This window comes from Castor canadensis, chromosome 1 (genome assembly GCF_047511655.1).
Source record: "Castor canadensis chromosome 1, mCasCan1.hap1v2, whole genome shotgun sequence".
NCBI classification, from domain to species: domain Eukaryota; kingdom Metazoa; phylum Chordata; class Mammalia; order Rodentia; family Castoridae; genus Castor; species Castor canadensis.
In genome coordinates, this window is record NC_133386.1 from 46,127,179 (window position 1) to 46,143,848 (window position 16,670).

Sequence of the window (16,670 nt, forward strand, 5' to 3'; positions counted from 1 at the left end):
GAAGGCACACCTCTAGCAGTTTTCAGAAAATTAGAAACATTTATAAAAATATGATATATATAATGATGCAGTGCTGATGTACCTATATGAAACCTACAGAGAAAGAATGAATGTATATTCGTTCGAACTGGAACCTTAGCAAATGTCTCCCGGGCCATAACTGATTATTCCTGCTCTACAACAAGACTTTAACAAACTAGACTGTAATCAAAATAAAATTGTGAATATGGTAAAGGAAGTGAAGTGTTCCTGACATGGATGAAATTTTATTCTTTTCCACAGTCTCCTCACATTTATTTATATACTCCTTGGGTTTCTTTGTGTATTTCTGTCATGTTAAATATGCTAAACAGACAAAAATTTATTTCTAACATAAATAGACTGGGTTCCCACCCTTTTTTATTATCCTCAGCCTTTGCAGACTTATCATAGAGAAGAAAGAAGTTGGGAGGACTTTTGAGTCCCAGACACCAGATACTTTAAAAACATTGTTTTCATATTGAATGATTTGCTATAAGCTTTTAACAAATTTTATATTGAAAATATGAAAGTACATTTTTTTCAAATTGTTATGTTTAGTTTTAACTTCTGTTTTCAAGCATGATAAAGAGTAATTGTGATTAAATAAAATTTAAAATTAATAAATATTGCATAAGTAATTGTCATAAACTGATAATAGCACAGTTGATCTCAGCCTACTCTATTTAATCTGTCATAATATTCAGGACATATTTCAAAGACTTTGCATGCTTTGGGTTTACCTATATGAGCATTATTATTTCACTGTCAAAGAATAATATTGTCAATCAAGGGGAAAATAATATAGAATGCAAGAAAATTTAAAAATTCTTTAAAGGAAGCAAAATTTCTGATGAAATATAAACCTAATGTTTGCAGAATGCATTTGAATTGTGCATTTAGGAAACAGATGCTTACAAGTTTAAAAGAATTTTGTTAGAAAACAGAAGAGAAGAGATTCTTTCCAAGTCATTAAAGAACATGTAGACCACAACTAGACAAGGATAGAAAATGAAAGAAAATCTCATGCATCCCTATGCTTTCAGCACTTTCAAAAAAATCAGCAAATGAAATACAGCAGTGTGTAAAAATTGTCATGCTAAATTAGGGTTAAACTTATCACATTAACAGAAGAAATGAAGAATACTATATATTATGTAATCATCACAATTGACACAGAAATTTGTTTAAAATCTAATAGCCATTCATTAGTCTCTCTCTGTCTCTCTCTCACTAGAAAGAAAGAAAAAACTTATTTTAAATTTATCTCAAAGAAATTAAATCATTAGACAAAGAATGTGTCAAAAACCCACAAGTATTTTACTCAATGGTAAAATATTATAAACATTTCCTTGTAAGTTACAAACCAGATAAAGTTGCCTGATTTTATCTCCTTTGTATCTCTTCTACTCAACACTATACTGGAGTTCATAAAAAATGAGTAGAAAATGCTTTAAAAAGTAATAAAAAATTAAGTATTGAAAAGGAAGAGGCAAAACTAGCATAATTGTCAGTTGATATGTTAAATTACATTGAAATCCCAAGACAAACCACACAAAAATTGTTACAATTAACTAAACACCTTTCAGGCAACGTTACAGCATGCAAAATCAATTTGAAAGTCAATTGAATTTCTAAAAATCAAGGAATAAACATTAAGAATATTCAATAAAAATATACTGTGTAAAATAACAAATATTAAAATGTGCATGTCTAATGAAAGAAGTGGAAAAGTATAACAAAATGATTAAACTTTATTAAGAGATATGACAGAAGTTATGAATAAAAACAGTCAATCTTTAGAAAATTTCAGTTACACACTATTCATCTTTTCTTCAATGCAATTCCAACAACAACAACAACAAAAATCCCATTAGGGTTTTCCGTGAAATTTAACAAGCTGATTCTAAAATGCATGTGGATGCCCAGGGAGGGGGCTCGATACCAGTGTGTGGGGGGAGGTGACAGGGAAAGGGGATGGGAGGGTGAATACAGTGCAAGTACTGTGTACGCATATATGTAAATGCAAAACTGATACCTTTTGAAACTATTCCAGGAATGGGTAGGGGGGAATAAAGGAGAGCAGTGGAGGGGGTGAATTTAAATATGCTATATTTGATATATTGTAAAAACTTTTGTAAATGTCACAATGTACTCCCACCAGAACAATAATAAAAAAATACTACAAGTTTTTTCTGAGTCCAAAAAATAAAATAAAATGCATGTAGAGTTACAAAGATCAAGATCAAGAATAAACACAACATCAAGGCTGGTGGAATGACTCAAGTGGTTGAGCACCTGCCTAGCAAGCTTGAAGCCCTGAGTTTAAGCCCCAGGATAACAAAATATATAAACAAATAAACAGTTTTTAATTTTAGATTTTTTATCTTTTAGAAGAATTTAAAGGTAGATTAGATCAGGTAAAAGCAAAACACAAGGTTAAAGAAAAAATACATGTGAACCTATAGAGTCCTAGGAATAAAAAGAAAAGAGATTGATGTGAAGAGAGCCTAAGGGACTTGTGGAACACCATCAAGCCAATCAATATGTATGTTGCAGAAGTTCCGTAAAGAGAAGAAAGAAAGAGAAAGTGTGGTGGGGAGGGAAAGAGACTATTTGAAGAAATAAAGACTGAAAAGTTCCCAAAATTGGTGAAAACAAACATGTAAGAACTTCCATTGACTCCACACATGATACCCTCAAAGAGATCCACATTGAGACATACTATTATCAAATGGTGGAAAGACAAAAATGAAGATAGAATCTTGAAAAGAGCATGTCTCAAGTTGTGTATGAGAATTCTCTTATCAAGTTGTCCTCAATAAATATAGCAACACCCTTGGCCATAAAGGAAATGCCAGCTATACATCTGACAAGGGATTAATAACCAGAATTTAGAAGCAGGGAGCTAAAAAAACACAAGCTCCCAAAGAATCAGTGATCCAATGAAGAAATAGGCAGATAAACTGAATAGAAATTTTTTTAAGGAAGAATTACAAATGGTCAAAAAAACACATGAAGAAATGCTCAACATCCCTGCCCATAAAGGAAATGCAAATCAAAACCACATTAAGATTCCATCTCACTCCAGTTAGAATGGCTAACATCAAGAACACAACAACAAATGTTGACGAGGATGTGGGGAAAAAGGAACCTTCATACACTAGTGGTGGCAATGTAAATTTGTACAAACACTATGGAAAACACTATGGACACCCCTCAAAAAGCTAAAAATAGAAGTGCCATATGATTCAGCAATTCCCACTCCAAGGGATATACCTAAAGGAATATAAGTCAGATTACAAGAAAGGCACCTGCACACCCATGTTTCCTGCAGCACTGTTCACAATAGCTAACCTATGGAAATAGCCAAGATACCCCACTACTGATGAATGGATTAAGAAAATGTGAAAATTTGATATATGAGATATATGTGTGAAATTTTATATAGCCATAAAAAAATGAAATGTTGCTGTTCACAATTAAATGAATGAAACTGGAAAACATCATGTTGAGTGAAATAAGCCAGGTTCAACAGGGCAACAGTCACATGTTTTCTCTCTTATGTGGAAGATAGATCCAAACACAAATAAAGGCATTATCATATACTATGTATATCATATATAATATATATTATGATATTTTATATATATAATCTGTTTCCAATAGTGGAACTGTTAGAGGAGACCAGGAGAGAAGGAAAAGAAGAAGAGAATGATAGTAAATAATAAAAATTAAAATGTCATTCAGTACCATGTGTAAGAATGTTGTGCAAAGGGAATTTTCATACACAACTGGAGAGACTTAAATTGATACAACCATTTTGGAAAACAAAGGCCTTGATTAATAAAGTTAAACATGAGTATGTGCTGGGATCTGGAATTTCACTTCTGTCCATACATACCTGGAGAATGCTCATGTCACTTTTGCTTTACATGTTTAAAAATTCTATTAATAGAATAAATGAATGCATTGTGATATTTTCTTACAATGGAATAGTATAAAACAGTATAAATAAATGAAGCAGAGCTACATTCTTCACATTCTTCAATGCTACAGATTAGCCTTGAACAATCACAAAACTTAAAAGTTGAATGAAAACAGGAAGTCATAGAAATAATCTTTTTATATAGGTTAAAACTGGGAAAATAATAAGTGCTACATTGTTTAGGGATACATTCAAAAGTGATAAACTTTCAACAAAAGCAAATGAATGAGCAACCTAAATTCTGGAGAGAGATAACCTATGGTAAGTAAGAAGGAGAAAATAATGGGTAAAGTCTGGACTTCCATTACTATGGGGTGAAGTCTTGAGCTTTCATCTTCCAGTTATTTAAAAAAAACCAAAAACCTCTATGTATGTGTGTAAAGGGGCTGTTCCAAATAACACATTTCCAAGTAAAAAAAATTTTAGCATTCTAAGGAAACACATATTAAGAAATAATGTATCCACTTTTATTTTAATGTTCTAATTTTCATGATGATAAATAATACTTTAATGTAATCAAAGCTAGCAATATGCACAGAACATCAACAAGAAGCAAAAGAATACAAGAGAAAAATTTTAAAAATTAAATGTCTTTGAATATGTTAACAATTATGTACAAAGATGATAAAAGTCTCATAAATCAAATACTAATATGCTGTCCAGAATGTGTCACATAGAAAGAAAGAAAGGATTGGTCATCTACTCATTTTAATTCCATTACTATGTTTGGCATTATAATTGTATTAAAAATGGTGCCAGATTATAGGCTAAACATAGAGGTCTGACTTTGTCTTCCTTTCTCAGCTGACGACTTCAGTACTCTTAGATGAACTATTAAGAATCTTATTTCTAAGAGAAAATAAGAAGGTACCTATAGAAAAGAGACAAATCTGATTAGAAGGGAAGAGGGACTGATTCATGAAGAAAGATTAAAGGCGATAAGTAGCAGTGCACAGCTTGCCTAAGTGATGACAAAGGAGAGCAGATGACAGTCTACAAATATTTGAAAAGCATATCCCAAGGAGGGAGGGTTTGATACTGATCTTTGTACAAAGTTGTTCAACTGACCATGAATGGTTGATGAAGAGAAGGAAACTCTGGCTATAGGGGAAATTGCTGGCTGTAATGCGTGAAATAAAGCTATTTATTCTCTAAGAAATAGCAACTTTTCTTACTCTAGCTAAATAAAACAAAATTTGGACCACAATGGAAGTGTCACAGGAAAAAGTATTAGAGGTAGATTTTATTTGTTTTACTGACAGGGATTAAAGGATTCTGAGATAATCTCTATGATATTTTTGAAATTTACACCACTGCATTTATGAATAAAAAATTTAAAACAATCAAAATTCATACCAACACAAGGTAACTATTCCCATCCTCTTCCTGTTTTTGTTTTTTGGTTGTTGTTGGCTTTTGCTTAGTTTTATATTTGAAGTAATTGAAACTTCAAAAAAGGTTATACATTAGACAGTTCTAACATTAGAGAAGCCTGTGTAGCCCCTTTAATGCATTCCCCTCCCTCTCCGTAGAAATACTTGATAGTCTGGATTTGGTTTAGATCACTCTTATTCATATCTTTTAAAAAATTATCTCCTATGAGTATGTTCTTAATCAAAACATTTTTTTCTTTTTTATTGTTGTTCTGGGAGTACATTGTGGCATTACAAAAGTTCTAACAATATATCAAATATATCATACTTGAATTCACCCCTCCATCATTCTCCTTTATTTCCCTCTTCATTCTTGCAATAGTTTTATACTATTATATATTAAATAGTATATTAAATATACTATTTAAATCTGGTACCATACAGTATGTATCCTTTTTTATTCAACCTGCTTTTCACTCACTTTTAGATTTTTGAGATGACTATGTCATAACATATATAAATTATTTTCAGTATTCTGAAGTCACAAACAACGTGAAATGAACACCCTCATACATGCGTCCTTGTACTGTGAAGGTTTCTCTATGAGTGTAGTCATAAAGTGTGTGCACCTTCAACTTCACTTGACGCTGGTTATTGCTTACAAGAGCTCTCTAGTTCCACATTCCTACCAACATCTTATCTTATCACCACCACCATTTAATTATTGCTAACCCAGTAATTGTGAAAATCACTCATTATGATTTTAATTTGCATTTTACTCTAATCACTTATATTGAACACATTTTTATTGATAAAGATTCAAAATGTATTTTGACCACATTAAGCACACTTAGCAACTAGAATGGATGCCATAAACACCAGCACTATTAGTCATTGCTTTTTTGCACTGTGTGAATTACATTTTTATATACTTTGCTATATTTCTACTGGTTTGCATTTTAATTATTGACTTAATCTTTTAAAAATTTTTTATTAGAATATGTTAATTGTGAGTTGAACTTTTTACCTATTCTACAGTAGCAGCACTGCTCAATAGAACTTTATGTGATGGTGGAATGGGCTCTATATCTGTATTGTCCAATATGGCGGGCTCTAGCACTTAAAATATAGCTGATGTGGTTGAAATTTTTTATTTTTAATTTTATTTAATTAATATCTTCATGGGGGTAGTGGCCACCATAGTGCACAATGTAGTTATAGATATGAATTCTCTGTTATTTATACATGACTTAAAAATACCCAGTTTTGTTTTACATATTGCATGTTTTACATTTACTTTTATGCCATTTTTTCATAATTAACATTTCTCCATATCATCAAAAGACCCCCTTAATAAGTAAAGTAATATTCAGCTCAATAAAAGTACCACAAACAATATAATTATTTCTTTACTATTAATCATTTGTGTTGCATTTAGTTTTCCACTAAAGTCAATAATAATTTTGTGCATAATGTTTGGTCTGCATTTTCTATTTTAATTTTTTATGTGAATTTCATGCAAAAGTAGCATTAGTAGGAGAAAGGGTACAACTCTTTAGAGACTCCATTATTTTGGCACTACTGGGACTAGAACCCAGGCCCTTACACATGCTAGGCTACTGAGCTACACTCCCAGTCCTTTAAAGACCCTTCCTAGAGATGTTCCAACTGCTTTCCAGAATGTTCATTCTGTGCTCAATAACATGATATAAGTTTATCACAGCATTCTTTTCACCAGATTCACAATGTTTTCTTATATTTGATAATTTTATAATATGAAATTTTATTTTTTTTATTTAACAGTTCCACTTTTATATTTTATTAACCTTTTTCATGCTATGTAAGCTATCTATTTAGTTTCTTTTGCTATTTATTATGGATGTCATATTTTTCTTATAAGTGGTGGAATTTCTTCATGTGATAAAAATATCATATTTGCCAAAGATATTTTCCCCAATTTATCCTTTCTTAAAAAATTTTATATATGATGCTTGAATTTTCCATTTTCTGTACTTCTACTTTTCCTTTGAAATTTTTAATATGGTTCTTATGTCTAAAAAGTGAATTGCCTTATCCTGAAATGCAATAAATACATATATTTCTTTATAGGTATGAATTTTATATAATTTTCATGAAATTGATATAAAGTGTAATATAAAGGCATAGAAATTTTTTTCAAAAATAGTCCATTTTCATAACATTATGCCCTGAGGAATTTTATCTGATATTCTACCTTCCTCTAGGAAGGCTTAAGACAACTCACTAGAAAATATTTTCTTCCTTTCTTTTGCTGCAGTGCTTACTTAATCATACACTAACTCTTTATGTGCTAGTGTTTTAGGTATCTGCTGCTGATTTTTTTTCTGTTTACAGTTGAATCAGTATCACAGGGTCACAATAGTTTGATATCCACTAGATGAGTTCCTTTTTGACTGTTCATGTTTACAATTCTCTTAACTGTTACTTCCATATATTCCTCTAGATTAGGATTCTAACCATTTTGATCACTTCCAAAAAATAATTATCATCCAACTGTTTATCAGAATATTAAATATTAAAAATATTTTAGGAAGAAATGACATATTGATAATATCTAGCATGCCTAGTCAGGCATATGGTGTGTCTTTTTCATTTCAAATTTTTCTACCTGTAGTTTTTAGACAGGCAGTATACTTCTCTCTTATGCTTACTCCTTAATATTTCTGCTGTTCCTGACATTTAAATTTCACAATTTTCTACCTTTCTTATGTTCCACAAAGACTGTTCTCGTATCTCTCTACAAAAGATCTGAGAAAATTCTCTTACTAAAAATGATTTCTATTTTCTCATTATTTAAGAAGATACTTAATTAGTAGCATTTCACAAGTGGGAGAGTTCCTTCCGTGCATACAATAAGTGTCTTTAGGGCATTAGGGTTACATTCTTTCTGGGAATCCTGTTTGAGAATAGTAAGACTTTATTTTAAGCTTTTCAAACTCCTACTTTCTCACCATGATTTTCACTTACAGGAAATAGGGTGAGAGAAATCTAAAAACACCAAACAAAAGCTACCACAACTTCCTGTCACAAAATCTACAAATCTAAACCAAGCACTGGTGGCTCACTTCTGTAATCCTAGCTACTTGGGAGACTGAGATCCAGAGTGCCAAGGTTCCAGGCCAGCCTGGACAAAAAATGTTTGCAAGACCCCATCTCAATGGGGGAAAAAATTGTTGGGCATGGTGACATGTGCCTGTCATCTCAGCAAAGGCAGGAAGCTTAAAATAGGAGGATCTTGGTCCATGCCAGCTTGGGCAAAAAGTGAGACCCTATCTCCAAAATAACCAGAGCAAAAAAGGGCTGGCAGCTCATGCAGTAAAGAGCCTGCCTTGCAAGTGCAAAGCCCATCATTGCATCTGTCTTCTTTTCAGTTTTAAAAAAAGAAGTGTGCCTTCTTTTCAGGGCTAATTTCTCCACTCAGAAGCTTTTCCCTCTGACCTCCTCAGTGACCTTGAACTCTTAACTTCACCCTCATTCAGATCTTCAGCTTCTACCCTTTACTGGATCTGTTTTGCCTACATTAGAACATTAGTCTAATCATCCTTAAATTCCAAGTCCTCTTCCTGCTATCACATTTAATTTGGCTAAATTTTCTACATTTAGTGCCACTGTGTACTCATTTCACAAGTCAATCAAACCCCAACTCGCCACTGAAAATGCTCTCCCCGAAGTCAATTATCTCCACTTAACTAATTCCATAGACACTTTCTAGTTCTTATCCTGATGATCTTTTAGCACCATTTGATAGCATTGATCATTCCCTTCAGTTTTGAAGCATTCTCCCCAACCCACTCCTCAGCGTCTGTGACACTACATTCTGCACCTTCACTTCTCACCACTCTGTAGTCTTCTCAGTCATCTTGCTCTTCCTCTTCTTCACTTTTCACAACTCTTTTCTACTAACCTCTTCTCTTCTCACCCATTCTCCCCACCCTGACCTTCTTATACATTACCATGGCCTCAATCACCATCAACCTAGATCTTTAAATTCTCTTTTCTACTCACATATCCCCAAACTGCCCACTTCAAAGTTACCCTGGATGTTGCCCAACCACATCAAATATGACAAGTCTCAAATCGAACCCATTATGTTTCTACTCTGTCTTCTCCTTAATGTTTTCTAATTAAAAGACTCCATCTCTAGAACTATCTTAATCTTAACCAGATCTTCTTTACTCTGTTCTTTTCTTTTTAATTGTTGTGCTGGGAGTACATTATGACAGTTACAAAAGTTCTTACAACATATCATAGTTTCACCCCTCCATCATTCTCCTTTATCCTCCTCTACCCACATTCCTGGAATAGGTTCAACAGATCTCATTTTTCCACTTACATATATGTGTACATAATATTTCCACCATATTCAATCTCCTACACCTTTCTTTATCATATAGCCTCCGATGGATCTATTGGCTTCCTTTCTTATACTCTTTTAATTCATTTTCCATATCATAGCCAAAATAAGTTTTATAAAACACAAGTCTGATGATATCTTACCCCTTCAATGGCTTCCCATTCTAGAATTCTTAACCTAACCTAGAACACTACCTAGTACATAGTTCTACTCCTATCTCATTCTATATTAAACCATCCTAAATTTCTTTTTCTTTTCTCCTTCCTTCTTCTTTCCTTTCTTTTTTATTATTCATTTATTCACATGTGCATACATTGTTTGGGTCATTCCTCCCTCCTGCCCCCCACTCCTACCCTCTCCCCCTCTTCTTTCCTTTCAAGATGCTCCTTTTGCTTTTCTTTCACATATGTTGGTATTTGGCAATGTCAGAGTCATTTTTGGTTTCTCAATGGTAGAGGCAAGGGGTTGCTACTGGAATCTAGTAGGCAGAGGCCACAGATGATGTGCTTTTACTAAGCATCCTACAATATACATGACATCCTCCCCAAACAGAACTATCTGGACCAAAATGTCCAGAGTGAGAAACACTACCTATGCCATGCCATCTATCAGAGCGCTTGTTCTTCCCTCTCTCTGTAATCCACTCCTCCTTCAGACTCTGCATTTTCAGTTCTTTCCTTTAACATAATTACCTGTGGGGAATGTCCTTATCCCCCTAAATTCAGTAAAGCCCCAAGGTACATTGTATAACCTCCTGTAATTACTTTTGCATGCATTTACAACTTTGTCCCCTAGAATCTATAAAACCATGTGTCTGTTAATTAATATCTTGACCATAGGCTTAAAAAATAGAACTGTGCTCTGAATTGTTTTAGGAAGTCAATACATCTCTCAGTCTCATTTTCCTTAGCTATAAATTAACATTGCTAACACCTACTCACCCTACATCATGGTTGTTAATGTTTAATGTATATATAAGTGTGCCCTAAATGTCTCATGTCTTAAGCAAACAGTGACGGTAGGCCATCCTAAATACAAAATAATGTTTTAAATTTCAATTTTGTTATGAAGATATTTTATTATTATTAGTTATGAGCTTTGTACAATGCTTAATTATGTTGTTTTTTATAGTTGTTATCATAAAATGCACTATTATTGCTCCAGCTTTCTGTAGATAATATATAGGTTGTATAACCTACCTAGAATTTTTTGTTTATTTATTTGGTTTTTGAGAAATAGTGTTGTATATACCCCAAGTTGTCTTCAAACTATGTCGTCCAGTCAGCCTCAAATTTGTGCTCCTCTTACCTCAGCCTCCTGAGTACTGGGACCATAGATGTGTACCACCACACCCAGTTTTTCTAGAATATATTATTTAAACTTACATTTATTAACTAAATTTATAACTGGATTTGTAGTACCCTTCTAAGAAGGAAAAAGTAGACTCCAGAAACATTTTTCTTTTATTAAGTGAAGGAAGGCTTGCTAAATTCATGACTAAAGAGCTGACCGCTCATTAGTACCTCCAACCTCATCAAACTGGGAGGTAGAATACCTGAGAGAAGTTACTTAAAATCTCTATTGACCTAATCTTCAGTGAACCAAAGTGGATTTCTAAGTCAATATTTTTGCAGTTTCACAATTGTTTATTTAATAAGAAGCTATTATTTCATTGATAAAAAGAGCAATCTGGAGGACTTTATTATGTAATTAACCATTAACTGTATTAAAAGTACTGGAAAGAAATGGGTTATTTCAGAGGTTTGGGGGCTTTTATTATTTCTTAAGATAATTTGCTTGCATCATTTCATCAAACTAATGGACTTACACTTTACCTCAGATTCAGATTTACCATGCAACACATTGTCATGTGCTCTTAGTTCTGTGGCACCTTGTTTTAATGATTAGTTAAGTTGAGGATAATGAGGGCCTTATCAGGTGCCTAATTAGCCATGCAGTCCCTAATGGTAGTCTAACTCATTTAGATAAGCTCAGTTTGCTGATCTGTCCTTTAAGGAGAGGGTGGTGATGAAGCCAAGGAAGAGAGTGTGTGTGTGTGGTTTCTTTTACTACTTTGAGTAGTAAATAGTATAGCGCAGCACTGGGGCTTCTTCGTAACTACTAAAGGTTTTTATTCATGTGTATAATACAATTATAAACTCTTTCCATATCCTCCACTTAGGCTTTCTGTTTATATTTAAGTAAAAACCTTTTGGGTCAATGATAGTCCTGTTGTTTTTGAATCTCATTAATATCTGATATTAGGTAAAAATCACTGAAAATTATCCCTTCTAGGTTGATTGAAAGTTTTTCATTAGGTCCATGTAGAAATTCATCAGTTACCCTGAGTCTAATTTAGCTGCATCTGAAATTCTCAGTTATTCAAAGGGCTCATGACACAATAGCATTTTTTCCCTGTATCTGCCAATAGCGATGATTAACAAGTATTGCTGAGCTTGTAAGACATATTACAGTGTAAAACAGACATGAAAGTAATTCTTACCTCATTCTTCAGTTTACTTCCAGAAAACCTTAAAAATCAGTACATTTTCCATTAGTTCAAAGACAAATTAAATTCAAGGAAATGCAGAAGACCAAAAAAAGTAATAACTTCATATCCTGATTAGTGAAATAATTTGGAAATATTTGTTTTTTTGTTCAAAGGAACTCAGGCACATTTCTCAACTTTCTAAAAACATGACTTTTAAGAGACAGTAAAATGAGAAATATTTAGAGAAGTCAGGTACGAGTTGAGGCAAGAACACTTGATACTGAATACTCGTGTGTTCCAGCCTGAGTTTACACTTCAGAGTGGGTAGTGTGTAATAATTGCCATCATGTTTCTTGTTATATTTGAATTTTTCTTAGTATAACTGAGGTGACTAATTTTTTACAAGATATTTTACTTTCAAAAATAAATTCGACTTTTAAGAGCTAAGAGTAATTCTCAATAATCATACCATAAAGCAATATCAGAATCAGTTTTAGTTATTCAGAGTTCCAGTATTTTCTAAAAATAATTGCATACAGTCATGGGTTTGATTGGCTGCCACTTCACCTATTAATGACCTCCTCCTGATAGTTAATGACAGCTTAGAGCAATGTATTCTTCATATTCATTTATGTTTTTCCTGTTACAGAGATCCAAACAGGTAATTGCTAATAATTGATTAGCAATGATTATAATAAACTTTTCATCTTGGGAAGGCACTAATCAAACATACAGATCTTTAAAACAAATTCTCTTAGAACAAAGTGCATTTTTCTACTTTATTTTATTGGATTCAACCTGAAATTACACTAAGCCTTTTGTATAAGCAAATATTAACTTAAAAGCAAATTTGCCTTTTTAATTTCTCTTTTTTTTCCTGGAACAGTTTAGCTTGCCACTAATTTCCTATTAATTTTTATAAATTATACAATTTAATAAGTAATATAGACTATATAATTTTAAATATCCATGTAAGGTTGACATTAAAGTTTGACGATTAGAAGAAAACATTTTTAAACAAAATTATAAAGTCATTTTATTCTAAATATATCATGCATATTTAAAGAAATGCCGAAAATAAGTCTTGAATATGACGTAACTCTACCTTGTCAGGCCCTTTCCAGAATAAACGGAGTGGTAATATGCACTGCTCTCTTTGATGCCAATTCCATAGTAATGATACCTAGGGCAAGGACAGGAGTCAGCTGTATGTTAATGATGGAGTTTCTGAAGGAGACAAAGGGACTAAGGTATGACTGAAGTAACCACAGTAAGGACTGCAGTCCCTGAATGACCTTCTGAATTACCATAGCCCACTTGTTTGCCTATCCTTTACAATTGCATTCATCTAAGACCAGGAAAAGAATGAAATAAAATGAAGGGATTTCCAGTGGACCCCAGCCCAACTCTAACAATTTTGTGCAGTGATCAAAGTTAATGAGCACAGTTGTGGCAGACTGGAAGTAGTTTTCAAGATCTCAGTTTTGGTAGATGGATAATAATAGTCTGTTAATCTGAACAGAGGACTCTTATAATTGCTCCATTTTTACAGAATAGAAAAAATATCATATGGCATTGAGGAAAAAGAATCTCTAAGGTGTATTGGAACAAAGAGAAATGAAGGAAATATGAAATTTACGAAAACTACAAAATACTGATCTGATTTATGTCTCTTATTAGAAACTATAAAAAGGAAGCTTAAGTCATTGAAGACCTTACCAAAAGAGATATATTAACAGAAGTAGAAAAGGGAAATGCTCAAAAATTATGAATAATTTAGCAGATTTAGAGGACATTCAGCCAAGTATATTAGTAGAATTAGAATCCATGAACCTAAGAATCTGGAAAATAGCTAATAGTACTTCTTTTATCAGATTTTAGAGCTAAGCTACCAAAAGAAAAATCTGTATCTTAGAAGAAATAAAACAAGTGATGGTCAAGAACAAAGAAATCTCTTACAATAGAAGGATATTGTAATTTCATGTTCTTTTGCAAAGCTTACTATTTGTTCTATAGTCTTTATAGTTTAAATAACTATTTACTAAGGCAATATATGTCAAACATTGCCTTAAAGGTTGATAAGAGCCTCTTTTATGATAAATTCAACTTTCCTATTTCTCATCTCTAATATTTTTTCAACACACAAATAATATACCATAGTAAAGTAATTTTCCATGTTGACTGAGAAGAAACTACAGTGCCTTTACAGGTGGCAGACAAAAATCATAAGTCAAAGGCATGACAATAAATTCAATAAATATTAGAGTACATTCTGTGTCTGGCCACTGTGCTGGTTGTCAGTACCATAGTGAACAAACAGCCATGGAAAATCTGGTCAAGAATGTTCACATTTCAAATTCTACCCCAATTTATGGTCTACTGAGCCAGATTCTTGCCAATCATGGAACAGTGATCACTCTGACCAGCACTTAGGCCAAGTGTAGTTCACAGCTTTAAACTACCTGATGATCACATTTGTTTTAAATTGCAACATCATTCAGGCTCTAATAAATATTGATGAATATGAATTTGTACTTCTTTTTCTTATTCATGACATAAAGAATATTTCCATTATACTATTTGTTCCTCATTTTTAGAAAAAAAAACTGTTTCATTTGTTCCCTTATTCCCATCTTCAATCATTAGGACAAGGGACCTTTACAAGTCCTTCTACCTGCATTCAGAGTCATTATTTTATATCTACTCTTCCTTCCCCCAAAAAAGTGTTTTTAAAGTAAGGACACTGTCAACCCAGACAGCTACCTTCAGCTCTACATCTGAGAAGCACACATTCTTTTCTCATTTGCAATGTCTCATATTTTCACATGTTGACATAACTGAATTTGTTCTATCAATGAAATTTTATAAATGGGCCAGGAGATAGAGAGTTGCTAAAAGAGTGGACTCTCTTACTGGGTGCTCACTGGTGAGGATGCAGAGAGACGCAGAGGAGAGTCTCTGTGCTGGAGAAGTTGACAGTCTTGAGGGGGAGAAAAGCATGTAAAGAAAGAATTGCAGTTCCAAATTAATATATGCTACAATTGAAGGGAGTGACAGTAAATAATAGAAACAGTTACCATCTGTTGAGTATCCATTAGAAGTGAAGAATTGTATGTGTATACCCTCTCAAACTTCCAGTCTTCAAGTAGAGCTTTATTCCAATTTCAAAACAGAGGTTCAAAAATATGCAGTTACCCAAAAAATTATATTAAGGAGTTATGGGACTGAAGGCAAAACTCAAGTTCACAACTCCATAGAGCACGCTTTATTTCAAAAGAGAATGTTGCTTTAATGCTCAAGATGTAGAAGTTTTATTTAACTTTGTATACCAAGTGTACTTACAGTTAGAAATTCTTAAGTAAAATATAGCGTGAATGTGTTTGCTCTCATGCACATGCTCTCTTCTAGTTAGTAATGAGTTATGCTAAGCACAAATGACAAAGATAAATCATGAAGCCCTACACCATTGATTGGGATATTTCATGTTTGACATTCCATATGTAAACAAAGCCTCCTTCTGGAGGTAATCTCTCTATAACAGGAAGTCAATAAACATTTTCTGAATAACTGAACAAATAACATGAAAATTGTTGAAAATAATGACAGCTCATAAAGAAAACTATAAATATAATTTGTCAACTAGGGCATAAACATATATTATCATTTACTTAAACATTATCAGCATAATTTAAATTTTGGTAGAGATTAAAATATCTCTTATCTAATGTAATATAAGGAAATCTACTAACTCCTTTAACCTTACCACCAGCACTACATAAACTTATCTATTACTGTCAGGATTACTTGCTCTCCATAAATAGCTTATGCATTTTACCTTTGTTTTATTGAACTCTCCCTTGGAATGCCCTTTGACTTTCATGTCCTCATCTCTTACCTGCACCTGAAGCACAGTTTTAGTGTATGAAGTTTTAACTGGTCTCTCAGGCAAAACTAATCTCTCTGTCCCCTGTGTTCCTCGCTTGACCATTTGTCCCATTGTCACCTTATCCTGCTTATCATTAATATGTGTGTACATGGCTTACCTTCCCTACTGAATAAAAAATATTAGAAGGAAGAGAGCTGTATCTTCCCCAGTTAGAAATTATGATAAAGAAAATCCTTAAATATTTTTCAGATAAATCAAGGTGTTCTAGGAATTTGGAAGCTGATAAAACATAAACTTTCTTAAAGCTGATAGTTTTCAATAAATACCACCCAACACTGTGCATTTCAAAGTTACCAGTGAAATACTGAGGTTGAACAAAGGTTCATACCTAAATAACGTATACAAAAGGATGAAACTAGCATATTTAGGTAGAATGACTTTGTTAAAAATACATATTTCCATATTTTAAAGTGACCATTTTGTCAAGTATTTTGTAAGGCTACACATTTCATACCTAGTTT

At 32.9% G+C, this 16,670-nt stretch overlaps 1 protein-coding gene across 1 annotated transcript in view; it reads right to left on the minus strand.

The window, feature by feature from the left end:
- Rfx6 (regulatory factor X6) overlaps positions 1-16,670 on the minus strand; it is a 51,910-nt gene that overhangs the window by 21,908 nt on the left and 13,332 nt on the right. The window contains exons 5-6 of the mRNA XM_020151477.2: positions 13,369-13,446; positions 12,276-12,303 (exon numbers count right to left, since the gene is read on the minus strand). Of these exons, the coding sequence (XP_020007066.1) occupies positions 12,276-12,303; positions 13,369-13,446 (106 nt within the window). The remainder of the gene's footprint in view (positions 1-12,275; positions 12,304-13,368; positions 13,447-16,670) is intronic.